General features: G+C 35.4%; 3 protein-coding genes across 3 annotated transcripts; 1 reads left to right on the forward strand and 2 right to left on the reverse strand.

Moving 5' to 3' along the window:
• Positions 1 to 43: 43 nt before the first annotated feature.
• Positions 44 to 4647, reverse strand: LOC129579151 (ubiquitin-conjugating enzyme E2 variant 1). The gene is made up of 4 exons (XM_055468830.1): positions 3969 to 4647; positions 2710 to 2852; positions 2459 to 2584; positions 44 to 2292 (listed from the first exon to the last, which is right to left on the reverse strand). The coding sequence occupies exons 1-4, from the start codon at positions 3991 to 3993 to the stop codon at positions 2152 to 2154; spliced, it is 435 nt and encodes a 144-aa protein (XP_055324805.1). The 5' UTR covers positions 3994 to 4647; the 3' UTR covers positions 44 to 2151.
• A 443-nt stretch (positions 4648 to 5090) lies between these two features.
• Positions 5091 to 7074, reverse strand: LOC129579150 (uncharacterized). The gene is made up of 6 exons (XM_055468829.1): positions 6960 to 7074; positions 6508 to 6552; positions 6248 to 6390; positions 5969 to 6101; positions 5599 to 5892; positions 5091 to 5492 (listed from the first exon to the last, which is right to left on the reverse strand). Exons 1-6 carry the CDS (start codon positions 7032 to 7034, stop codon positions 5253 to 5255), a joined length of 930 nt encoding a protein of 309 aa, XP_055324804.1. The 5' UTR covers positions 7035 to 7074; the 3' UTR covers positions 5091 to 5252.
• Positions 7075 to 7087: 13 nt separating this feature from the next.
• Positions 7088 to 13495, forward strand: LOC129579149 (protein LSM14 homolog A). Its single transcript, XM_055468827.1, has 8 exons — positions 7088 to 8095; positions 9375 to 9824; positions 10008 to 10189; positions 10277 to 10411; positions 10515 to 10679; positions 11182 to 11417; positions 11562 to 11848; positions 11995 to 13495. Exons 1-8 carry the CDS (start codon positions 7978 to 7980, stop codon positions 11997 to 11999), a joined length of 1578 nt encoding a protein of 525 aa, XP_055324802.1. The 5' UTR covers positions 7088 to 7977; the 3' UTR covers positions 12000 to 13495.
• Positions 13496 to 27629: the final 14134 nt, after the last annotated feature.

Raw genomic sequence — 27629 nt, forward strand, 5'->3', positions numbered from 1 at the left:
ACGAATACAAAGAAAAATTAAGAGAAAAAAAAACTCCAAAATGCCATTTCCGTTCAGTTCATTTATTTCATTCAAATATATTTAATAACAATGTTGTTACCTATCAAAGTAAGAGAAACAAGTGTTTCGTCGCTCGTGCTTTATCCATGCAATGTTTTTATTTTTTCCATTTTTCATCATCTTTGTTTTTCTTCTTTAAATTGTTTTTTCCCCTTTTTTTCTCACATTGTAATGCATCTAATTCGTTAAAGCTGAAATGGTCAGAATTTGGTGCATGAACGATTTTGTAATACACTTGCCCTTTCGTGGAGGGGGAGGTGAAATGAGCCAAGACTGCGAAGTGTATGCAATCGAACAATTGAATCAAGGATGGCATTTTAATCGAAAATGATTTCAAACAAAACGAATCGACTAAAATTGATATGGAATAGCGAAATCGGTCTGAATGAGTCATTTTCAGTGGCATCCACCTTAGCTATCCTTTCATAAATTCTGAGGATCGACGTCTAACGCTATCATTCAATTGACACTTTTGAATGACCATTTCGATTAAATTGCAATTTAGCAGATTAATCTCAATGATTCATCCGATTGTATAGGCTTCGGATTCTTGGCATGTGTACGTGTGTGTTTTTTGATGTTTTTTTTCAGTGGTTCAAATCACGGCAAAAACTGCAGTGTGTGCCGCCTGATTTTGTAACGGTAGCATACTGTTCTCATCGAAGCAACAGTAAGAGAAACCAAGAATATTATTATTATTAAATTTTTTGTAAATTTTTTTTTCTTCTTTTGTGTTGTTGTTTGTTTTTTAAAAAGAAACCAAGAAACTTCATCTGATAGTTGATATTCTTTTGTTGTTTTAAAAAAATGGTTGGAACTACGTTTACGTGCGAATACTTTAAGGCAAACAAAGATATTTGAATCGAACGTTTTAAGTTGCTGCAATTTGTGTGTGTGTTTATATGTGATTTTTTGCTTCTCTCGCCCTCAACGGCGGCCTAATTGGAAATTTGATGACTTTTTTTTTATTGCATTTTGCGTGTGATTTTATGCTCATTTTTATTTCTCTTTCATTAATTTTTTTATTCATACTAATGTGGATGTTAGTCGATAAGTTTGTTTTGCTCAATAAATTTGTGGTCTAAAAAGAATAATGATTCTGCCATCTCTTTCGATGCGATGTTTGTGTGTGTGTTTTGCCATTTACTTTCAAAATCATTATAATTTATCATAATTAATTAAATATATAATAATAGTAAAGCTGGCCCTGCTTTAAAGAAATTCATCAAATGTGTTGCGATTCCAGTTGCGTTTTTCATTTTTCCGTGTTTAAATAGTGCTTAAAACATTTATTAAATCTAAAGCAAATTACTAAACGTTTTTTCTGTGTGTTTTTTTTTTGTTCGGTTAAATTACTTTATTCGCCTTAACAGTGTGTGTTGCATGTTTTTTTTGGATGTATTTTTTGTTTAAAGTTTGTTTTTTCTTGTTGGTTCAGAGAAAGAAGAAGGTTTTCAGAACAAACAAAAAATATCATCAAATATTAAATGGTAATTTTCTGTTGTTGTGTTGTTTTCATATGAAATTCGGATGCGGTTTTCTTGTTGTTACTTTTTCGTTATCTGAATCTTCATTATGACAAACATTAATTTTAATTGGTCTACAAACAAATGTTTAAGTAGTTTATGTTTCTTTTTTTTAAATGGGCTTTTGTTTAATGTGCACTCAAGATGTTAGTGGTGGCAGAAACGAGTGGTTCATAACAGTTTATTTCAGTTGAAAGTTGTTTTGCTTTCAGTTTGTTTAACTTGATTTTTTTTTTTTGGTTTTTTTTCTTCTGTTTATCTTCTTGTGATTAAATTATTTAGTAATATTTATAAGTTTGCAAATCAATCGAACAAAAGTAATTACAGTCATCAATAATTTTCCCCTTTCAAATTTTTCCATTTTTTACTCTTTCCTCCTTTTAAAAACTTCCTTGCTCTGTTTAATTTTGTTTGTTGTTGTTTTTCTTGTTTGCAACATTTTCTTTGTTTTCTCTCTTTCTTTTCATCCCAATTAATATCCCGCCCTTCTTCTTTTTCTGAATTCTATAAATCGGTTTTGTCGCTTCAGAGTGGTTGCTGTGTGATAAACACCTTTATATACAAACTAAAAACAGCTTCCTTCTGGTGGTTGAGCCAATTTTAAATTATCTTTCAACGTCATTATTCTACGAATTTCTTGCAGTGTTGATTTGATCGTGTACTCACGATTCCATCGAGTGAGCATCGGAACCAGTCTATGCTCGACCTGTAGAGAAAAAACAAACAAACAAACAAGTACGGTGTCAAAATGGCATTTTAAAACTTGGATTTATGCAACGAACAACACTAAAAGTGAACGGCACACACCGTTTTGGATTGTGAATTCAAAAACGGCGGACCTATTGGAAGAAAAACCCAAAACATATACTTACCACACCATTACTTTGATTAATGCAATTTATGTTAATTTTGGATAAGAATCTAATCATTGGTGGTTCATCTGGATACGATTCGGCGCACTCTATTTTCAGTGAGTATATTCTATTTTCATATGGAGTCTACGGTTAAAGAAAATGAATAAAGAAAACAAAACGGAAGCAAAAAAACACATTTCGTTAGCGTGTTGAATCATTTCGTGATGGAGGTGGTGCATGTCTATATTTGACATGTGGCAGTTGCTTACCCGTGGTGGTCCAATGATCATACCAGTCCAGTGAGTGAGAGTCATGTCATCGTCGTTTTCAAGACCCCATGAAATTGTGCCATCGCTAACACCTTTTTGACCTTGTTCCAATTCTTCTAGAAGTCGGAAATTCCGTGGAACCACTGAAACAAAAATAATCCATCGAATGATTTATCATCCACCCATTTTCGGTGTCTTTTTCATTTTAGAGGTATTCGTTGTGAGGCGCAACATAATATTCACAGTTCCAACAAAAAAAAAAACCAATGCGGATGTCAAACAGCCTCCAAATATTTACCAAATTTGTTTCAAGTTTGCAATGGCAAATGGCAGTTTGGTATCGCACCCGCACCCGCACCCACACACACACAGCGATGAAATGGAGCGTAAAAAAGGGTAAGGTCAGCATTGTGATTGCGACAAAATCGGCCATTCGTATCGAATGTTTTGATACATGCCCGAAAACGGGCCAAAAACGAGCCATTACATTCACAATTTGCTTATCATTCGAACGACGAATGTGCCGACCAATTCTGGATGGGTTTTGAAGTATTTTTGATGGAATGTGCAAAATTTGTGAGGTTAATCGATATTGTTCAACACACTCACACAAAAGACAAATGAAAGGAGAAAAAAAACGTAATAATAAATGAAATATTTGAACGAAACGAAAACGCATTTTAGCCTTTTGTATGTACAGTGGCACTGTGTTGTGTTGTTGTATAAAAAATACTATGTATGTATACACGTCGTTCACGAGTAAAATCTCTTTTTTTTTCTGACGTACATTTTCTTCCCTTTCAGGGGTTGGGTAATTTAATTATGACCATAATCTGTCCGATGGTATTCGATGAAAAATTATTTTTTAATTAAACGAACGAAGAAAAAAAAAATAGACTTGAATTGGGGGCCCAAATGTAAATCACATCACACTTTGAATTTTTTTCCCTTTGTTTTTTTCTTTTCTTTTCACGCATTATTTTATTCGTTCCATTTCGTCGGTATTAGTTGTGTGTGCAAAAATTAGTGTTCTATCATTCAAATTCATGAGTAATCAAAACACAATGCTGAATGGATTTTTTTTTCTCGATCGCCTCGAGTTTTGAAAAAGAAAATAATCAATTTGAAAACAAATGCTAAAAACCAATTGTTAACCATTGCATTTAACATTTTTCGCTATGATTTTGGACGCAAAAGTTTACGGGAATTTCGTGAATATTTATTTAATTCCAATTAGATAATTGAATTAATTTTCTTACCAACACCGGTCGTTTGCTTCGCCATGATGAAATTTTTTCAGTCAATCAATGACAATATAACAAAAATTTTGTTGAGAGACACCAAAAAAAATATCGTCGTCGGTATATATATATATATATATATATATATATATATGTGTATAGCGAAGCAAATACACTGAATTCAGATACACACAACACACACGGCTACTACTCGGGATGAGAGCTAGTGTTGCTGTTGCTTATTACATCTACTACACACTACCAACACCCGGTCTCTATTCGCAGTACTTTTTTTTCTCTTCTTCTTCGTTCGATGGCGAACACGGAATTCTTTCCAATTATTTGATGATTCCTTATTCCACTGCGACAATCTGTACACGATACGTGTGGTGAATACGATTCGGTTTCTATACTTTTCAATTTGCAATTTATTTTCTGCGTTTTTTTTTACTCAAATTGCGACTGCAACACTTTCGAACAATTTAATGGCAATAAAACATCATCTATTGAATGTTTATTTCAGCTAGACGATAATTTTCTTTATTCGCCCGTCAAATCCTATTTGTTGTTTTCTTCTGTCGCACAGTCGACAATCGCTGTTTTTCTTTTCTTCTTCTCTTTCGACAAGGATCGTGATGCAGCGAATTCAAATCTTTTATCTTTTACGTATGTACTCACGCACACACACACCTAAACACATATATTCGCCAAAATCCATGAGCGAGCCACACATCATCGTCGTAGACATTTGAAACTGCGTGGATTTTGAAATGCTTCCACATTCATTCGTTTTCAAATGGAAATTTTTCTGTGTTTGTGTGAAATGTAGCAATTTGAGAAAAAAGAAATCAAAACAAATCACAAATGTTCTTATGCGAACCGTTTCGGTTTCAGCCCATGATTAAAGTAGGAATTGGCTGCAGTCAAAGAATGCCGATTCAAATAAACACAAAAAAAAATGTTGTAATATTGACATGGAATTATGTAAATCAAACGGACACCACTTTGTGATTGATGGAAAATGGAGAAATTGTGAGTTGTGTCCTCCCAAAAATGGAAATCATGCACAGAGCAAAAATTTTATCAAATGATAAGAAATGCGAAAACATGCCTGTAAAAGAAATGCACCACCATTCCATAGTCTATTTAATTTAACTCTTACGGTCTCATATTTATTTGCAATTTTTCGAATAAATTTTTTATTCACAAACACTTGTTTCATTAATTGATGGTAATATTTTGTTTCTGGTTTTTGTTTTATTATTATTGTTGTTGTTGTTGGTTTCTCTCGTTTAAATTAATTTAAAACTTTTGCTTTCGGATTCTTGAAATGAATTCATATTTGGTTGTTTTCAATGGTTTGAATATGAATCGGGTTGCGTACCAAGAGCCAGCAAACATTAAGAATAATATTGGGAGCGCCTTAATACCAATCTGTTTTCTATCTTCAAGACTACGATCAGCCACCCATGTCAAGAATGTTACAACATCCTTGGCCAATTGTGATGCCGAATTTGGTGTTCCGTCGGCATAGTCAACGAGCTACAATTGAAAGAAACCAAAATGAATAAGAAAAAAAATTACGGATCGAATGAGACATTGTTGTTTGGGTAATGTGAAGATGATGTCTTGTTTGAAAGATACTTACGCCATCGTAAATGACTTGTGGCATACCAATAGCACCGCCTGGGAAATATGGATTATAAGCTTGGCCTTCGCCTAGTTTTACACCGGCTGGAGTGTCCGTGTAGTTGGTAAGCAAGTGGAAAATGTAATCTTCGCCGCCTTTACGAGCCAAAACAATAAGACTAAGATCTGGTGGATAGGCACCGTTGTTTGTGAAACGTGCTTCTTGTTCATTTTTGTATGGGCCCGTAATGTAGTCAGTCAATCGACCTGGACGCTCGAACATAGCACCCGTATCATCTGGACCATCGACAACCTTTATTTGAAAGAGAAAGAAGAAACAAGTTGATTCAGTTTGTTCCAACAGTATTTGCTTGTTTTATGTAACTTACGGTCATTTCTGCAGCTTCAGCTTTGGCTTCTTCTTCCGTATGAGTTTGACCAACTAAATGACGGTAAGCGAGGTATTGCAATGAATGGCATGAAGCACACACTTGTTTGTAGACCTCATAACCACGTCGCATGCTGAAAGCCAATGGAAAACGATTCGAATCTTAGTTGAACTTTAATGAATGAACAGAGCAGCTTGTATGTAGTTTGAGGTGTTTTCACAGCACTTTTCTTTCTCTCTCTGTCAAATTCATTCATCGAAAGCAAAATGGAATACTGACCTGGCATGATCATATCCTTTCAACAAATCTTTATGGGTCCATGGCAAAGGCGATGGCATTGCTTTGGGATCTGATGCATTAACAGATTCCAAAGCGTACCAAACGCCACCAGTTACACTAGCGAGTGTACCTACAATCCAACACTGGAACCATAGAGAGAGAGAGAGAAAAACAACAACACACACCAATTATTGGATCATCGATTTGTTTTTTTCGGGCAATTTCTTTAAAATGCTTGCAAATCAACAGCGGTTTCTCACCTTTTTGTCAACTTTCAACGTTGGCCCGGTTGAAAAACTATTCACCTGAAATGTCAAAAAATTTCATTTGTTATGTAATGTTTGGTATGGTCCATTCGTTTTGGTACGCTATGCTATTTGGTTATGTAATGAATTGTTTAACAAACGACAATTGTGATTTATTCTGGCATAGAAAATTGAAAGCACAATCACAAATCAAATCACACCATCGATCAATTGATGTGGAGTTAATTTTCATTCAAGATTTATGGCCAAAAGATCCACAAAATCCCCTTGAAAAGAACATTTCGTTTGCAACTTTGACGTATGCGTTCGTTTAACATCACTTCATATTGGATGGAATGTTTTAAGGCATAACACACATTTCAGGCCACTTGGTTTTTGCACGAGAAAAACATCCGAATTTTTGGAAATTTATTTGTAAATGCCATTCAAAATAATGCAATTATTACCTTTTGAACGGCAATACGATTGCCATTTTTCAAAAGACCAGCGCTATAAGACCGTGATATCACTCGGGCCGCCATTTTAAAAACTAAGGAAAAGTCAGAGTGATTTTACATCAGTTCACATACACTGGGGGTTTGCGATATAAGAAAAAAAGACATTTGTTGTACATGCAGTTCAATACACGCGCTGTACGTTCCCATACATTTTTGACAGTACGACCTCATCCAGATGACACTTTGCAGTTCGGTTCTGATTTGAAATTGGATTTGATGGGTTTTTTTTGTCTTTTTTCGGCAATTTTTCTCCCATTTCATGTGTTTGAGTGGAATTTTTTGGATATATGACAAAAAGTTTTCATTGGGCGCGTTTTATTGAACATTTCATTCATCAATTCGGAGAGAAAACAACAATTTCTTGTCAAATGGACCAGTGAAATTTGAAACTGCACATATGATATTTGACAAGTGTATTTCGCCGTTCACCAATAGTTTTTCTCACCTCACAGTCTCATCGATCTAAAAGTACTTCAGAAACATCTGAATTGCAGTAGATTCCAAAACATCATTTTTTCCTCTAAAAAAAATCATTGAAAAATATTTCTGTTTCCTCTGGATTTTTATTTTTTTTATTAATCGCCTTTGCACAATCTAAAATTCAACTCATTCTACAGCGAGAACAGTATTCTGATCTAACGTTTGCACACAACGATGCATACATAGTTCACCATACTCACCAAAATGGTTGAGTTGAATGTGTTTTTCACACGAATGGTTTGATGCGGCAAAAACGAAGCGGCGAACAATTTAGTTAGGAGCAGCAACCGGTAGGTGCGCAGCATCATCAGTCGTAATCGTATAGCAGCAGCAACAGCAGCAGCAGCAGCCGAGCTTCAATTTCATTTAGCATTTTCGTTTGGACGCCATTAGCGAACAATAAGTTGTATCACTTGTAATTCGATGGTGGATATCATCATTTAACATCTAAGTCATCAGCGAATAAAATTTATTTTAATTTTCAACAATGGCTAGCATGCCTGAATTGGGTTCAAAAATTAGCCTTATATCGAAATCAGATATAAGATATGAAGGCCAATTATACACTGTCGATCCGAACGAATGTACAATTGCCTTAGCCAATGGTAAGTCTTTATCGCTTGATTTTTTTTCCACCTAACATACATATATAAATAAATTACAACAAAACAATTTTTTTTCCACCGCGTCATGGAATCGGTTTTTCGTTTGATAAAATTTGATTGATTGTCGGTTCTAAGCGCTAAATGCGACCATTTGGTATCGAAAATTTGTTTAATTTATTCTCTTTTTTTTTGCGTAAAAAAAGTGAAAGTCGAACGATGAAAAGTGTAAATTTTACCTTAGAGTCTCTGTCTCTCTCGGTGATATTTCATCGTAAAACTACGTAAAAAAAAATTGCGCGTACACATATATATTCACTATGCGGTAGCTGTGCAATTGTGTTTTCCGCCGTTTCTCTCTCACTTACGCATAATTACAAAAGACCGTCAACAAAATTCTTATCTGCTTTCGCAATATTGATGCTAAATCAGTGAATATAAATACAACTTTTTTTTTGCTTCTTATATTCATTGTTGGTTTCGTTACGAATCGAAAATTCGTGTCGCCAATTCGGCAAAAAAAATAGAACAAAAGAAAGTAGACCGCTATATGGTGAACGAATAGAAAAAATGTAAACGCAGCACAATTTGTGTTTGATGGAGAAAAAAAAAACAACTGAAATATGCAAATAAGAATAACACTGAAGTTCTTATTAGTGCTAAATTTGGTGTGAAAAGTCGAAAAAAATGCCCATATAAGTTTTAAATTGAGAGAGAGAAAGAGACGCGATCTTGTTGTACCACGAATACAGAAAAAAAAATACCGCTAAGTGATGCAAACGCATTTCGAGGTACACGCTATCTAATATATACATTTATGATAAAGTCTGATGTCACATTTAAATATCTTCCGATGATTTGCATTGTTAACATTGAAATTGATTTGCATCGTATTCGAGTTCATTTGGTTTTTCGGGCGAATGATTTTTTTTTGTCGTACCACTTTGCATAAATTCCGTGTAGTCAGCATACAGTAATCGGTTGAAAAGTGCGATGATCAAAAGTGCACCAATCGCATCGCGACAAACACCATCGAACCATGTGAATTGTTCTTTCGTTTGAAATGTAATCGATTGTGGTGCAATCGGTAAATTTCCACTGCTCCATTGGTCCGTGTGTGTTTTCCCGCATTTTGAACTTTGATCGGTGCGTTGCGGCGCACATAACGGTATACAAGTCACACTCCGGTCAAATCACCTCATTTGCACAAAGTGCATAACGGTTCATTGCAACCATTGCTCATGGTTTCTTTTTCGATTCTATTCCATTTCTTTTTCTATAGTGCGTTCTTATGGAACAGAGGATCGCGATGGACAATTTACTATTCCGCCGCAAGAGGAGATTTTCGATTATATTTTGTTCCGTGGATCCGATATCAAAGATATTCGCGTTGTTAACAATGTTCCACGTGTTCCGCACGATCCGGCCATCATGCAGATGCACGTTTCGGCACAAAATCAACCAAACTTTCAGCCGCAATTTCCGATGCCAGTGATGCCACATGTTGGCGGACAAGTTGGACCATTTGGCGGTGCTAACAATCAACCGGGACCGTTTAGTGCGTTGTCGACACCAAATGCACAAGGTGGCCAATTGCCACAAGGTACGCCCGGTTTGCCGTTCGGTCAACAGCAACCAAACCAACAAACGCAACAACAACAAACGCCTCAACAGCAATCAACCGGCCAACAGCAGCAACAACAACAAAATAACCAACAACCGCAACAGAAAAGTAAGTCAACTCACGTCTATCATTGCAAAATTGTTGCACTTTCTTTTTTTCAAGTTCTTTTCATTGTTCGTTATTCAAATTAAATCAAATTCAGCGCATTTTTTTTCTCTTTTTTGCATCATTTTTCTTCGGAACATTTCTAACGGTGTTTTTTCTTCCATTTTTTTTCCTCCACTCAATCAGACTCCGTTCTTGATTTAATTACTGGTGGATCTCGTTCAACAACACCTGTGAGTTTGAATTCGCGCAAGAGCCCAACGGCTGAAATGGGCGTTCAGGTTAATCAAAAAGATGGCACTCGGCGCAACAATAACCGTGGACAACAAGGTGGTCGTTTGGACAGTCAAGGATCGCATGAGAATAGAGTAAGTTCAACGTTTTTGTCGCATTTTCCCATGGCGCACATTCCAATCGTTTTCAACCAATACTAACATTCGAATGTCATTTTGAAGAATCCACAGCGTAACAATCAGTATCAAGGTAACAACCAGAATCGAGGCGGTAACAACTGGGGCAACCGTAACAACAATCAAAATCTACGCAATAATCAACATCAACGACCACAAAGACGTCCTGGTCTTCATCCGGTATTTGCTTTTTATCCGAATTTCTGTTGTGGTTTTCTCTTTCGTTTTGGTTTTTGAAATGGCAATTTCATTTTGCAATGCTTTTTTTCTGTCCATTTTGTAGCAAACATTCCGCCAAAACCAGAACGGTAAAGGACGTCCAAACCAACCGAAAACCACAATCAAGTTTGAAAGTGATTTCGATTTCGAGCAAGCCAACACAAAATTCGAAGAGGTGCGCTTATCATTGGCCAAATTAAAGGTGGAAGGTGAAGCCAAACCCGAACAGGTATTAGTTCTTCTTCATTTTGTTTGCTCTTTTTGGGGCATTTTTCATTTGAGTTTGTTTAACGAGTAAATTTGTTGACATGGCAATGCCATGATGACATCAACAAAATGGCAATGGTTGCCACACATGCAAAATGTGATGTATAAAATGATAGGAAGAGTAGAAGAGACAGAAATACCGTTATGCCAATGTCACCGGCCCTGGTTTGTGCCGTGTTTTAGATCAGAAGAGGATATACAAACAATATTAGAATTACAAATAAATTTTCTTCGTTCTGTTCGATAATGTGATTTGCTTTAATTTCAATTGGACACATTTAAAAGGGGATTTTACCTCGTTTTGCATTGCTTTTTCTTCGTTGCGATAGTTATCACTATGTAACTGATATCCAGCTTTTGGATTTTATATTGGAATTTCACTGGATTTTCTGATCTTTTTAAATGGATTCCAATGAAATTGGCAATTTTATTCATGTCATTTTTTCCTTGGTTCGATTTTCCAGCCGCAAGTCAACGGTGAGGCTGAAAAGAAAGACGATTCAGGCAATGAGACTGGTGCTGGTGAGCAAGAACAAGAAGAAGACGATGTCACCATTGGATATGACAAGACGAAGTCATTCTTTGACAATATCTCATGTGAAGCCGCTACCGACCGAAAGGGTAAAAATCGCACTGATTGGCGCCTTGAACGTAAGCTGAACAGCGAAACATTTGGTGTGTCTTCGGCTCGTCGCGGAGGGTAAGCATCATTACTATTTAAATGGATGCGAAGCATTTCATTTCTGTTCGAATTTCCTTTATTTTTGATTAAATCGATTCAATAGTCTCTTCGATTAAATCGCAAAGTCTGGTGTTAATTCGTTTTTCTTTTGCCAATCTACAGATATTTCAATTACAACCGTGGCCGACCTGGAGGCAACAACGGCAGCTACTTCAACAACAACCGTAACATGGGCTACCGAAATAACGGTTACAATAATGGCAATATGGGTGGTTATCGTGGTGGCAACTTCCGGAACAACACACGCAATTTCAACAACCAGCGAAACCAAAACCACGGAAACAACCAACAAGAAAATCCAACCACAAGTCTTCCACAAGAGAAGCAACCATCCACTCAGCAATCTCAATCGACGGCAGCTCAAGCACCTGCCGTTGCCGCTGGCGGAAGTGAGTGTTTGAAACATTGATTTGATTTGATCAACAGTTCTTTCCACAATTCTATTCTGTTTCAATTTCAATGAGAAGAAAGAAATGTTTGCATCTATTCGAAATCTAATTGATTGTTTTTTTTTTCATTTGTTTTTTGTCCACAGAGTAAAATACTCCACACCGTAATACACACCACATGAAATACCCAATTGTAGTAAACAACCTTCATGAGTACCAATCCAAAATAATTTTTAAATTTAAAAAAAAAACTCAAAAACGCGCGATACGATTGAAGGATTTGTTCAGCCGCTAATAACAGTAAAAGAGACAGGAGCCAGAAGCCAGAAGAGATAAGGAGCATGTTTGCATACTAAACGCGTATATATATATTTTTTAAATAAACCATTTATTATCACTTACCATTTTCCCACCCACGCAAAGATGAAAGAAAACGAGCCCCGTCAGTGGGCCCACCCTAAACATCATCTTTGTGTGAATAACAACAACAAAACAAGAAAGAAAGAGAAAAAAAACAAGTACACTAAAACGATAACCAAACATCGATTAATTTCTGCACAAGACGAGTTGAATTTTTGATTTGAAGCTACAAACGAAATTCGATCGTCATTGAGAATTTAAAAAAAACAACATTTGTTAAAATCTGAGATGCAAAAAACAGAAGCTGTGCGAATTTTAAATATTGGAAAAAAAAATCAATTGAATTTATAAATTGTCAATAACTAAAACAAAACACATGAAACAAAATGATAATTGATTTAGTGATAAAGGGAAAATCTAGGGATAAATAAACTAAATAGGAAAGAAAGAAAGGAAGGGAAAAAAATAATGTGAGGAAATATGAAGAAGCAAAACAAACTGCATCATATGTACATTTAGTTGAACTAAATTATGTGTGCTGGATACGAATTCAAAATTTAAAAGAGAAAAAAAAAACATAAAATCAGTTACACACAATGGAACATTTTCCAAATGAAAGCATACACACATTTCACCACACAATAAATTATAAACTAAATAAATAAAGAAAAACAAGAGAATAAAGTGCATCCATCATCGAAGCTTTTTAGCGAATGGAATGAGAATGAAAATATCTTTAAAAAAAAATCACTACGAATTCAAAAAAAAAGACTGCTTAGATCGAAGTATAAATAATTTTAAAAATTGTATGGAAGAAAGGATGATGATCAAATAATCGACATTTTTCGGAAAATACTGTAATTGTACGTCGAATACGGAAAGCATAAACAAAAATAAAACAAAAAAAAGCAAAAGATCTATTCAAAATTAGTCCAAATGATATATATGCTTTAAACAAAACTGAATGAATGGATGCATGGATTTGATCACCATTTAACCATAAGAGGAACAACAAACAAACAAACAAAAGAACTTTAAAAACAATGCAAAACATTTAAGGAACTAAATTATAGAGGAAACAAAGAGTAACAAAACAATTGAATATCCATAACATATAAATAGTAAAATTGAAACGAAACGATCTAATGTTTGGAAGAGAAAAAGAAAAGAAAATGCCACTAAAGTTCCATCACCATAACATAGAATGAAGTGTTAAAACGGAGAGATCTTATAGCATTTACGAATCGATATGTTGTGCATGTAACGACGAAAGAAGAAGAAGAAGAAGAAAGAAAAACGAATTATTGGAATGGTAACGCGAATGTTGGATTTATCAAATGTAACTGCTAGACAGTTACATTTGAGTGGGAAAGATTCAGACTGTACCTTAATTGGATGTTGAAGGTTTAAATTTAAACGTAAAGTTGTAACGCAATGCAAATGCATTGAAAAAAAAAAATCAATCAAGAATATTCGTAAAACAAAAATTCATTCTATGTTTGGTTATTAATTTTTTTTAAACTCCTCTCTCTCTCTTTTTTAAATTATGTGTTATTTAAAACAAACAAAACAGTTTAATTTGTAAATTCATTTCGTTTTTATCTTGTAATACAAACAAAAAACAATAAACAGTTTCAAAACAAAACAACAAAAAAAAAACAACATCCACGAGTGATCTTTTTTTCTCTTCATTTTTTCTCTTTTTTTGCACAAATTGAAAATAAATGGAATTTTCATTACAGGATTTGCTATTGATTCATCATTTGCTACATGATTTGCATGAAGAAAGAAAAAGATAAGAAAATTCTTGAAAATTTTCCACAGAAAGTTGCATTTCGTCTTGGATTTTTGTTTGTCTTCGAATGCACCTTAGTCACATTAAAGTGCATTTGCTCAAAATTTGCTCAAATGCACTTGTTTGTATGATCGTCGATCGAAGAACGCAATCTAGTGATGGTTGTTGGAAACATCGAAGTCCTTGGATGTAATGAGCGCGCAAGCTATCGAGAATTTCAGGAAGTATTCAAAAGCTAACCAAGTAAGAGGTAAATAGCATTCGTCCTTCCGAACAGAACTTTTACGTAGTCGCTCTTTTGCATACCACTTCTTCTTCTCCACACAGTAAGGCACACACAATTTTCGCATATGGCTTGCATATTACATTCCGTTCATATTTTATTCATTTTTGCTTTCTTCTTCGTTGCATTGTTTCGTTCGGGAATCGTTTTACTTGAGCAAACACACATGTTCCAGATTAAGTTTGCAGCATTTTTTTGTGTTCTTCCTCAATTCCCGATGACATTTGGGTTCGCATTAGAATAGATAGAAGAAAATAAAAAAGTTCAGCGTATTTTCCCATGATGGTCAATTGTATGGACACACATTATAAGGAGGGTGCACATGTTTAGCAAAATCAATCGACATTATCATTATGAGTTTATGACCTGACTTGTTGTAGAACAAAAGGCGATTTGGAAATTTGAGAGTGAAAAAAAACCACAAATAATGCAAACAAATGAACAGTGTTCATGGAACAGCATGAATTTCGTTCACAAATACATCGACCGAGTCCAAAATTCCGAATGAATGAAATTTTTACTATTGGTCAAAAGTTCGAGGTTCTGTTTGAATGAAATCAGCATTCCAGCGGAAAGAAACTTCAATGAATTTATTTTGCATCGCAATGACTAGACATTTATTGTTTTCTCTCCAACAATTTTCATAAATAATTATCGGCGAATAATGCAAAAAATAGAGTACACCTGTTGTCGGCATGCATTTTATCATAAATATACAGCAGCGCTGCGATGCCAAATAGAGATATATTGCGATAAACAAACCGTCAGCATTGACGCATCGACACAAACACACACACGCACACACACACACACACACACGGTGAGCTGGTAACCAGTGGGGCGCGTTTGTTTTTATTTTGATTTTGAAATTGTATTTTCACGGCAATCATGCGGCGGTCAGTTGCCGCCATCACCATCGCCGCCTCTGACGCCGACAATGCACGAGAGATTCTATTTACATTTTTTGATTCATGCGCGCATATGAATAATGTATTTATGTGGAAAATGTATACACACGATCATCACACGGCCAGCACACACGCTAGTGTGAGAATGTATCGCTTCCTGATAATCAATGCAATTTGTTTTGGTTAATTGTTGAGTGATTTAGATGGTTTTGGTTATAACAGCTTCGAGCAATCAACACTTGTCTATCACGCTCTTTTCTCTCTCTCTCTCTCTCTCTCTTTCTTTTTCTCCACCAGTTTTTTGGTCCGTGCCTGGCTATTGATGAAGCGTGCTCTTTTTTTGTATACAAATTTGTTAATGTGATTTTTCACCATAAAATTTAGTTCTATAACTCTGGCCGATGAAAATTCATTTCATTGAGTTTATGAGCCGATCGTTCGTTGTGTGAAAATTGCAATTTGTCCTGCGCTAGCTATTAATTTGTTGAAATAAAGACCGTAGCAGCTTCGCGAAGGCTCAACTCACTTTCATCATTTTCTGAATAACCAAAAATAGGATTTGATTTTTGATAAAGAATTTAAAAACTTCGAATAACATAGAAAAATGTCATCGAAAAGTACTCATAAGGGTGTCATAACGATAACCGAAAAATCATCAAACTGAATTACGTGTGTGATGTTGACATTATAACGGGCCGACATGCATTTAAATTCCAAACTTTCACAATTTGTCTCCCTGGATCGAGATAAAACGAAAAAAAAAATAGATTGGAAAAATACAAGTGAACCAGAGAATTTGAGCGTGAGCCGCGTAAAGCCAAATTTAAAATAGAAGTGTGTGCACTGTGCATGCACATGGGAATTCAATTTGTTCCAAACTGAGTGGCCGTTGTAAATGACGGCTGGTTGTTATTTCCAAACTATTTCTGAAAATTAGTGAAAAATGCTCGGAATTGAACCGAAGATGGGTAATTAAATGTCATTTTTCACGATCATCCAACCGATTTTAAATAGAACGTGCAGTCATATTGATTTATTGCCTTCATCCAAAGAAAATTTATCCTATTTCTTGAATTGAAATGATCAATTTGGGCAAAAAATGGATTTTTTTCGTCAAGAAATTGAAAAATGTTGCTACAAAAAAATGCTTTGACTACGAAAATGCAGTGGTTGAAATGTGAATTGAATAGCAATGGTCAGAAATAGCCTCAAGTATCTATTAATACTGAAAATGCTCGTTTTTATTGTTGTTGTTAATCATTTCACAACAATAAAGTCATTTTTTATTTCAAGGCGCCAAACGGATGCATCTTTGTCTCGACATTTTAATAAGATCTTCAACATTGAATCTATCTCGCGATCCTTTCCGAATCAGAAAATTATAACTGCACACTCAATTCAATTTCAGCTAATGACAATTGACTTGAAAATTTTTTTTTAAAAAACTTTGATAGTGACTCTAATGAGTGATGAAGCCTTCAGAACAAACGAAAGTCGAAAATGCTTGACGCAGTGAACAAAAGGCAAGAAACGAATGAAAAGAGAATGAATGTGGAAGTTACATCAAAGACAAAGGCACACGAAGAAATTTCCCATGGCGATCATGGTATGTGTATTAACGGTAATCCAGTGTTTAGCCAACCTAATCTTTTCTAAATCGCCTAACTTGAACGAAATGTCAGTGGGAAAATTTTAATGCAAATAATTTTGTCGAAGTGACGACAGTAAAAAGAGAACCAGACAAGAAGTTCCGAATGTTTCCTTAAAAGAAAAGTCGTAAATACTGGAACTAGCAAGACTTTTTTTTTGACTCATCATTATGGTTAATCTTCGAGATGGGAAAATACCGGAATTATTTAATTTCCTCTGGCCGACAGCATGTGACCAAATTTGCAAGTTTCAACATTAAACATATTTAACTCGTTGGAATTTAGGCAAAGCGGAAAAAATGTTCGTGAGAATGAAGAGAAAAAAATGTTTATTTAAAATTATCGTTCATTTTATTTAATCATTTCATTTGTGGCAAAGGAAATTCATTTATCGCCATTTCTCACTTGTTGTGTACACGTACTAAATGTCTATTTGTTGTGTTTCACTGATATGCTGTCATAAACGATTCGAATTTAATGTAATGAAGCCTACCTCATCACCGATTCCCAACGCCCGATTTTCAAGTGTAAGAAATATTTTATGCCATTGAGCACGCACATTTTCGATTGATCTTCTATGCTTTGAGTTGAACGGATGGAAACAAAACAACCAATTTTGATGGACAGGTGAATAGCCGAAAAATTCTAATTCACCATGACAATGGAATAGCCCCTCTCTCACACTCGTTAAACGTATATTTTGTAATTTATAAATCGCATATTTTCTATTACTTGGCCCAAATCATCAAAATTCCATGCCAAGCCACAAATTCCTATCGATACCATTTTTTCAATCCATTAAAACGATCTAAGCATTTGTGATAGATTAACGGCGGTGGTTGCGGTAGACGAGAAATGTGTGTAAATATTTGCGTGATGTAAATATAACATCGATACTTTAATTTTTTTCTGTTGGGTACACACAGTGACACTAAATCACCGATTTTTTGTAAAACAACGCTGCCTAAGTTTCCGAAACAATTTAATCCATGATAATCCACCGACGGCAGATTGGTCTTTGATGAGAGCTCAACACCAAATTTGTTTGAATATTTATTATCTGGTTTTTTCAAAACTGTTGAACTTACTCGATCCCAGTCACACGTACGTACATTTTTTTTCACTCCGGTTGATCTGTTTCTTTTCCGACTGAAGTTTGTCTCCTTTTCGTCTAATTGCCGCTAAATGAAATCAACTAAAACCAATCGGAACTGCTACAATCAAAACATCCTTGCACAGCAAAAGGTCACACAAAACACTCTACTTGGCAACGACTATTTTTTATACGTCTGACATCCTACAAACACTAAATGCATATCCTTACGGAAAGCGATGTAGCGTTGGGCGACGCTGTGTCTGTGAAAATATGTTCGATATCAAACGAACGCCGACGGTAGCACAATGTTTTCATATTTGTTAAATAGATTTTCCCCGCGAAACCAAAACATTACCGTTTCTAGGCACGGTTCATAAAAAATAACAAAAAAGGCGATATGTGATCGCCGTTTTGATATTCACAAGCACAAGCACACGCACCATGATCATTCGATGAATGAAAAGTGCGGCAAAAACGGAATAACCGACACGTTAAAGCGATTGATGGTTAATGACTTGCGGATGCTAAAAATATTTTTATCATTTTAATGACATCTTCGGGATGAATCAAACAAGGCACACATCGAATTGGTCCATGCATTTCTTGCATCAGCTCCGTGTTTGCCGTTGGTTCTGTCGTTATCCATTTTGTTTTTTTTTTTCATTTTGCTTAGACAAATACGACCGACAAGAGAGGGAGAGAATGAGTGAACAGAAAAAAAATTGTAATACACGCATTTAAGAAGTAGCTCATGTTTTATGGTCGTTGATGATGCAAAGTGAAAATGAAAATTCGTGTCAACATGCATCCATCCAATGCTTGATTTATGATTGATTTCATTTGGTTTGGTTTTTACTTGGCCTGTTTATTTTCAATGTTTTTTCACTTCTCCGATGGTTTTTTCTCGCTCTCGTTTCGGATTTCGTACAAAATATTCTCGACACATCGCGATATCGTTCAAATGAACATTCTTTTGAAATGAGCGATTAAACCAGGGATTGAAAATTACAGCTAAAATGTGTGCACATTTACTTAGAAAATGATTTGCGTGAGTTTTATTCGGGAAAATAATCTCACATTAAGACCAATAATAAAAAAGAAAACAGCAACAACGAGTCAATAAAAAAAAGTTTCTCGAAATGATCGCATATGGTTTACAGCCGGATGGAAATGCCACCAACGAAAAATCGAATTCCATTCACGCAACTACACCATTTTTCTAGACAATCTGACGCCTTAGCACACTTTCGATACCACTAGCACCTAGTGTGAATACAATGGAAATGGCAGCATGGTCGATAGACAGAGATGGAAACAGGAGCAAACAAATGAAATGACATCCGTCTGCGCTCGGTATCAAATGCGGTTGTTTCAATTCCAAATTCTTGTTGTTTTCTGACGTAATTCATAAGCATATGCTCACTGCGATGAATAATCAATCGAATGTGTAAGCAAGCTAATGCTTGTATTTACTGAAATTAATTCATTCAATACGAGCCATACATTACTACGATTCCAGAAAATCACTGAATGAGTTGAGTAAATTCAATAAAAGGGAAATGGCTTTTTTTTTCTACCGAAACGCTGGTGTTCTGGGCCACCATTCATTAAATTCGTAATACAAAGCCAGAACAAAATCGATTCATATAAATTTTCACGAAAAAAAAGTGCATTGGTCATAGTGAATGTTTTTCGAATAAATATTATTGTTTGACGTACCTATGACGGACGGCAAATCAGCAATGACCCACTCTTCAGCACAAGAATAAACAAGAGTTCGAGGATAATTAAATTGTATTTGTAGAGAAAGAGACAGAGAGAGAGAGAGAAATTTGTCATATCACTACCAACAAATGTTCAATCGATGAAATATGTTCCCAAAGGCTGAAAGTGAATCGAGAGTGGATGCTGGATGAGTTGCAAATGCGCTTGTGATTGACACTTATCAGCGACGGAAAATGTGAAAAATCACCAGCATATCTTGAGGTAGCAAGCATTTTTCAAGTGGCCTACACAACCCAAAATCGACAAAAACACTTCATTCATTCTTGAGAAGAAGAAAAAAACAGTCTTTTTCCCGAACTGTCTAATAGTTTGTATATGTGACCGTTGGTAAAGAATATCGATCCGAAAAGAAAGGAAAAGAAAGCCCATGTCCTAAATCAAATAAATTGAAATGTTGAAAAACATATTTTTTTACTCAAACATTTGGAATTTGTAATATGATCGTTATTCGGCAAAAAAGCGAGTTTGGACAGAAAAAAAAACCAAATAGAAGAATTCATTCATGGTCGTAGACAATTTGGCACCGTCTTGAGTTTTCGTGTTTAGTTCTTGGTATTCGAGGCAGTTTTTCAAGTAAACACGCAATCAGTCTTTGTCTATAGTGTACAATTAATTCATATCGACGAGATTTTAGACTTTTACAGTCAATTTATGTTCCTCGCTATAAAATTTATCCCTAACTTCTTCAACTATTTAGAATGGCTTGCCTTTAATCTTCTAAAATTCTTAGAATTTACGAATAAAATATCACAAATCTTCAAATAAAACCATTTTCTTGAGGCAAACAACTGAAAATAGCTTGATAAAATTTAAGAAACTCTAGTTGAGCACATATATCAATTGCGATCTGTTGTCACCATATAAAGTAGAGCAATTAATTGGCCGAATCTCTCTGGAAAATAAGAAGAAATGGAAAATTTATTACGAACAATTAACACCGTTTGTATTGTTTGTGGTTTGAATGTTTTTCTTTGTGTTTCATATTTTTGAATCCGTGCAGGATAAAATTGAAAGTCCGAGTATTTGTTTATATTGTCTCTTGTGTGCGTGTTTACACACAATGCGCACATTCAGAGTGAGTGCAAAACATGTGATGTGAGCACATACACCAGCAAACTGGATTTCCGTTGTGAATATTTCACATTTGACACCACAGTGTTAACCAACTGGAGGATGATGTGTCATTAAAATTGATTATTTATGGTTAGGCTCTGGTCAAACAACTCGGATTCCGAGTCGAAAGGAGCGTGTCGTGTCTTTTTCATGCAAGCAACGCAATGCAAAGCGAAGCAAAGCAAAAGAAAAGACAAAGACAAAGTCATAAATGCTGACATTATGCCGAATTGCACAAGCTCCGTGCCATCGATGAGTGGTAGATGGCCGAAGCGAACAAACCAAAATCCTAAAAACGGAACACGTGTGGACTCGCTATGGACAAAAAAGTGTCATAATTCGATCTGGGATGCCGTTCAAAAGGAAATGTAATATGATAGCCATCAAATACTCTAGGTCCAACGGACCGTAAACTATATTTTCTCTTCTATTTCCAAAGCAACATTCAAACAAATGAAAAATACATCAAATCAAAGGTTGTTATTTAGGAAAATGTTCACACTTACTGGATAGTTGAAGAAAAGTCAACAGCAATAAAATTCAAATTAATGAAACAAATTCATTTTACTCGACGCAAGGAATGGGGGAACAATAATTTGTAACAAAATTGTAATTGATTGAATACTGTTCGGACAATGTTCGTTGGGAAACGCTTGAAATAATAAGTTGTCAATTATTTTGATTCAGCTTGAAACGGACATGCGGAAGGTTGGTCAAATAAACGAGACGACAACATTTACGCTTAAAATGTTGCTGTTAAATGAGGCTCAATGTTTATGCCCACTGTGTCGTTTGTTTAGTGAAAAAACTTGACAATATTTAACAACAAAATATTTGTGTTTGTCTTTAATTGTTGTGAGAAAAATCATGTCAAGCCAATGGAATACACTTGCCAAGTTCTGTTTCGTTCCTTTTGATAAATAAACTAATACACACAGGCTGTGTCAAATATTTACATTGCGTTTTTGTGTGTTTCTTTTTCTCATATTTGGCATTTGCTTGGCAAAGCGATTTAAAGAGACATAAAGGGAAAAAAACTCAATCAACAACGTCACCAAAACAACAATGATATTGCACATGAAATGAAAACAGTACGATTTTGTGTGAAAAGTTCACTCACATAGGCAGAAACCGTGTAAACTCCGAATATTATGGCATTGTGATAAATAATAATGCATCCATTTTTCCACTCATTCATTTTTTTTCCCGTGATGAATTCATTGATTAGTTTTCGTAAGCAAATCGCTAATTAAATTCTTGATTAGAGCCATCAATTTTAATGAAATTATCAAAATAATGTACACACATTTCATTCCATTCGAAAAAAAAACATGTGTTTCATATAATGGCAACCGACACTTCATCGTTTAAACTCTCTTAAATATTTCATCGAGTCAACAATCGAAAGGTGAACGAAAACAAACTGGCATCCATGAGCAACTCACACACTAAATTGACGAGTTGAAAATTAATGGAGAAAACCTAACAACAACAGAAAATCCTTTCCAAGTGGCAAACACTAATCATTTGACATGGGCCACGAGAAATCATCTATTGCACCCCCGTTGTTTAACTGGCGCGCCAGTAAACATTTCATCTGTAGTTTTCGTTACGGCACAAACTATTTATTTGACTCGAGAAAATATATTACCGATGAATCCAGTGAGCGAGTGAACGCATTTCAAGGCGATGTGTTGATGAATTCAATATGGAATGGAATTGTGTTAAACCGAAGCGCCAAATCATCCCATCACAAATGACTGTAGCAGCAAACTCTTTGATAAATGAAATGTTTCCCAAAAAGAAAAAAAAATTTGTCACTTTTAATATATTCTTAAAGGATTAACCGGCGGTCTTGTTAGAAATCCACTCACTCAATTATTCGATTTCAATTGAAATGCAAATGATGCAATATGCAGCTCAAGTGCGATAACAGCCCAACAGTCAGGCTTCGAGTTTTATGTGTGCGTGTGTTGCGCATACAATTGATTTGCTGGTAGTGGCAACGGAGGCAATCCACCGAGAGAGGGTGCAAATGACTAGGAGAGAGAGAGAGAGAGAAAGTTATGTGCTTATGCATCAGAAACATATTTCATATTTTGGATGCAATCTGCCGTTGTATCGTTTGCAGATTACTTTCTTTATTTCGGGTTTTGTCACAACTTAATTTTCCAAAAACCATATTCAATTTAAACTCCGTGATAATAGCATTATTGTAATGAAATTTCTGGTGCAAACACAATAAACACACGGATTTACGCCTTCACACACACAAACCATATGGCTTCGAAATCGACATAAAACTGATAAGCAATCCCACACAGACACACATTTGTCGAAATTCCATGAACAATAGACGAAATCGAAGCATTGCGGTTTTGTTTGCATTGAAACTGACTTCTATTGAGTCGGCTGTTGATTATGCGATTGAAATTGTATTAGACATGATTTGAGTGGAAAATATTTTATGCATCAATTTTCCACCGAAATTATTTTCAATGGAATTAAAGCAGAAAAAAAGATTCGTTTTTTTTTGAATTGTCCAAAATGAAAATCGCCCTTTCAAAGTGTTAATTGCCGCACAGGAAATAAAATGTGTACCAGTTGACTGTTGCCGATGGCAAGAGCAAAAAAAAGAACGAGCGCAAAAAACCAACGATCCGAAAGGAAAAAAAAACCATTCGTTCGTTTGTTTTTTCTTCTTTCTGATTCAATTTTGCAAATGGAACCAGAAAAAGGAATGGATGGATGAAAAGAAAGGCGCATCAGTAAACCGACGCTTCGTACATTTCTTTTGATGATGTGCCGTCGCACAAAAGAACGGTTTGTAAACACCCAACCACATAGAAATGATTGAGCCAAAACTTAGCGCCATTATATATCGCTTGAAAAAGATAATTTCCATTTGATATTTCTTCCATTCGTTGAATGTGAATTTGCACGCTCGCGCGCATGCGAATATGAAACAAAAAATATGCAACGATGTAAATAACACTTACTACTGGGTTATAGAAACGAACCAACTTTGGTTTCATTTTCGATTGATCGTGGCGTGCACGCTTCTGCTTTGATATCTCGGCGGGCATAAAGACCGCATTTATGAAGCGTCGCACGCGCGCACGTCCACAACATTTATGCAATGTACCATGCTATTTTGCATACACCGAGACACTAACCGTTTTCACCATATGCCGACCGAATAATTGAATGATTAGGTGTGAAAATGTACGATTTATTCGACATTTACTTTTTTCCGACGCGTTATCTGGCCTCATCAAAGAGAATAACAGTATAATTGTATACGTGTATGTGTGTGTCACATCTCAAAATCGATTCACAAACTGAATGGAAATCTCAAACCAAACACACAGGACTTGAATTTAAAAAAAGATGCCATCACGATGGAAAAACTAAACAATCGTCTGGATTTTTGCAATTTGTTCATTCAAGATGAAGATATCATTAAAATCCTTCTCCACATTGTCACTGAAAACACAACAAATTAATTAATGCACTAAAATAACAACCAACAAATGAACGAACGAACGAAGGAGAAAAAATTGCCACAAAATTACAAAACAGCTTTGGTGGTGAGTCGGATTTATTGTTCGCAAATCGCAGCACCCCGTCATTGTGTTGATCTTGTTTATCCAATGCAGTTGTCGAAATTAAATGAACTTTCAATCGAAAGATGAACATTCGAGCCGTGCATTTGCCTAGAGAGAATCTAACGAAAACATCGAAACTTGTGCGAAGTGATTGCTCAATATCTTCTTTTGTTTGCCCGGGCAAATGGTGAAAAAATAACAAACGTTCGAGAAGCGCAGAGAGCGAGAGAAAAAGATAGACGGAAAAAACTGCAGCTCCAATTTGATAATCCAGTGTTGTTATTTTTTAACCGCACTTTTAGATTTTGAGCTAAAAACGTTTCGTTCTCACTCTGTCACACCGTCACCGTGTGTGTGCGTTTTAATTTTTTTTCGGTGTGTGGCTATGTGCGTTCCTCAAAATTCTCCACTTTTGCGTGCGTCATTTTTCGATTCACAGACCTTTCATCGCTAACCGTATTACTTTTATTGTTATTACGATTATTTTACTATAAACATCGGTGCCGGGGTAATAAACCCCCCGAAAAACAATTTTCCGCCTTTTTTCTTGCTTTCTCTCTCTCTCTCTCTCTCTCTCTCTCTATTCGTTTATCTATGTTTCAGCGCATTGCATGCCCTCTCTCACTTGTGGTATACGGCCCGATCTAAATCCTATTGAATGTGAAGCTGCTTTCAATTCAATTGTGTGCTTGTCATGTGGGTATATATCGAATACAATGAGAATTAGCACACTGTTTGTGTGTGGCAGTGTAGAGATAACGCAATTTAAATGCTCTTTTTTGTACTTATTTGGCTCTAGGTTCAATTGTGCATTTATTTTGTTTTTGTCTAGTTTTTTTTTTTTGCTACAGTATTTTTTTTTGTTCTGTGTTGCTGCTTTTATGCCCTCAATCTTTACGAACTGTTTGTTATGCTTCTTCTTAAAAACGATACACTTTTTTGTGGCTCTAAGCGGAAAAAAGGCAAAATAAGAAGAGATGGAGAGACCAATTGGAAACACAGTATAAAATTCGCATTTCATGCCAATTAATATGAAATGTTCTTTTAGTTTTTCTTTTCTGTGGCTCGGGTGTACATATCGAACGAATTGCATTTATTGTGCGCAGCATTCAATTCGAATCGATCGTGATCATCAAAAATAAAGATGCCCTCGAATCAATTCAATTTCATACCTGAACGATTTAATTTCTAGACGTATGTCGAATTGCGGATTTTGATGATGCAATTTTGTATCAATTTTATTCTCGGTCTCGACAGACTGCAAGTTTTTTTTTTCATGCGTAGCCAAAACAAAAATACTTCGACGGGAGCGCGCGCGCGTTCCAAATTGTATCGATTTAAGATGATAGGAGAAATAAAAATGAGAAGAAAATAGCTGTAGGCAATCCAAAGGCAGCCTATTACATTTTGCGTCATCATCATCACCAGCATCATCGTCATCGTCATCGTCATCTTGTCATCATGGACAAGGAATCAACATCCATATCAATTACAAAGTGGAAAACGATGCACGAGCATCTCAATGCACTTTTATGTGCGACGAGCACATTCATTTCCAAGAATATATCAACATCATGATTGTCACATAACAACATTTACACAGTCAGCTGGATTGATCCTCATTCTGAAGTGTGTACTTTCGACTAATGAATTATTATCTAGTTGTTGCATCATCGTTAGACAGCGAAATAAGTGGTAAACGATTGAAAATCGACCATTCAAATTGTGAATAGAGAAATCAATCAGAACGGTTCTACGGGGCAAGATGCGCCTAATCACATTTGAGTGATCCCAAACAACCGAAGAATCAGTTGAAAACAGAACAACGGATAAATATTGGTTATTGTTAAGTGCTCAAAACAAGTGTCATCAACTAATCAGTTGATGAATTCATCACACGCTTGAAATGTAAGGAATTGAATAGAATCAAACTTGCATACGAATGAAGATGATGCATTTGGAAAGAAAACGAGAGAAGAAAAAAAAAATAATCGAAATATTGAGACATTTTTCGTCCAAGAATTTTAATCCATAGGAATTTTCATCGAGAATATCTCCCATCGTCACTTTGTTCAGCTGAAATTCATAAATATTCTCCTCGTCTTTTTTTGCACAGAAAATCGTCGAAAAACGGGTGTAGGAGTAATTTACCTGGAATTTTGACGTAAAAAACTAGCAAAGGTATTATTAAGTCATAATTTGGCACGAATACAACCATTTGGGTTGCATTAAATCGATTGTGAAAAGAAGTGTCTGACAAAATTTTTTTTGCTGCTTCTTTTCACATCAATATTTCGGGGTGAACATGTTTGAATGGGATGAAGATGCTTTAGAGCAGAAAATCAGCACAAATTATTAAGCGATCTACATCAGTGCACAGACAATCCATGTGACACCTATAACAATTGATGTCATTGGAATTTTGAAAAGTGCATCACTCTGGGTAAAATGCACAATTCGCAGCCAAATCTAGATTACCTTTTCACATTTTGCGATCGATGGAGGTCCTCACACCACAAATTTGGAACAAATTTTACAAATAATGAAATTGAAGGGAAAATATGACAAATACAAATATTTTTATAGCTATAAGCAGAAATTTAGTTCACAGAATTAGCAGTTATCTTCTACACGAATTTGTACAATGAAAAAATGCTTTTCTTTTCCGCCACAAGGTAATATAACACATAAGAGATCTTTGCCGTAAACACATTTAATCGCGAGCCGCAATATTTTCTTTAATCGTATAGATTGTTTTGAGAGAGACATAACTGACAAACAATTTATAAAATCCGAAAAAGTTCCACTCACGACCAAATTGATAACTCTTCCTCTTTGCCATCCATAAAGAAGACATTTATCAATACCACTCGACCACATGATCCATTTGAATCACTCTTTTGCTGGTTTTTGCTGGTTTTCGTCTGCTGAAACATGTTCGTAATGGACGTAAATTGTTCGTTAAGATCTTCTTCATATATCGAACAAAAATCATCTCAATGAACAGGCATATAGACTTTGTAACATCGAAATCGAATCTATTTCATTTCCTGTCATCACCGTGATCATTTGATAAATTGCTTACTCTTTTCATTATTAATTTAACGTTTTTCAACTTTTCAAATGGAATTGTCTTGTTTGACACAATTTTGTTGTATTCAATGTATTTTGTTCAGTTATGTTG

This window comes from Sitodiplosis mosellana, unplaced genomic scaffold, assembly GCF_009176505.1.
Source record: "Sitodiplosis mosellana isolate CC-2019 unplaced genomic scaffold, AAFC_SMos_1.0 Smas_scaffold_6226, whole genome shotgun sequence".
In the NCBI taxonomy this organism is placed as follows: domain Eukaryota; kingdom Metazoa; phylum Arthropoda; class Insecta; order Diptera; family Cecidomyiidae; genus Sitodiplosis; species Sitodiplosis mosellana.

What these genes read in the sequence shown, in the direction of transcription:
- LOC129579151 (XM_055468830.1), bottom strand. Translation starts at nt 3,993, where the DNA reads ATGGCGAAGCAAACGACCGGTGTTG. An exon ending in GAAGCAAACGACCGGTGTTG is followed by an intron (nt 2,853 to 3,968) that starts GTAAGAAAATTA and finishes TTTTTGTTTCAG; the next exon opens with TGGTTCCACGGAATTTCCGA. An exon ending in TTAATCAAAGTAATGGTGTG is followed by an intron (nt 2,293 to 2,458) that starts GTAAGTATATGT and finishes TTTTCTCTACAG; the next exon opens with GTCGAGCATAGACTGGTTCC.
- LOC129579150 (XM_055468829.1), bottom strand. Translation starts at nt 7,034, where the DNA reads ATGGCGGCCCGAGTGATATCACGGTCTTATAGCGCTGGTCTTTTGAAA. An exon ending in ATCGTATTGCCGTTCAAAAG is followed by an intron (nt 6,553 to 6,959) that starts GTAATAATTGCA and finishes TTGACATTTCAG; the next exon opens with GTGAATAGTTTTTCAACCGG. An exon ending in CACAAGTCATTTACGATGGC is followed by an intron (nt 5,493 to 5,598) that starts GTAAGTATCTTT and finishes TTTCAATTGTAG; the next exon opens with CTCGTTGACTATGCCGACGG.
- LOC129579149 (XM_055468827.1), top strand. Translation starts at nt 7,978, where the DNA reads ATGGCTAGCATGCCTGAATTGGGTTCAAAAATTAGCCTTATATCGAAA. An exon ending in GACGTCCTGGTCTTCATCCG is followed by an intron (nt 10,412 to 10,514) that starts GTATTTGCTTTT and finishes TCCATTTTGTAG; the next exon opens with CAAACATTCCGCCAAAACCA. An exon ending in GTGAAGCCAAACCCGAACAG is followed by an intron (nt 10,680 to 11,181) that starts GTATTAGTTCTT and finishes TCGATTTTCCAG; the next exon opens with CCGCAAGTCAACGGTGAGGC.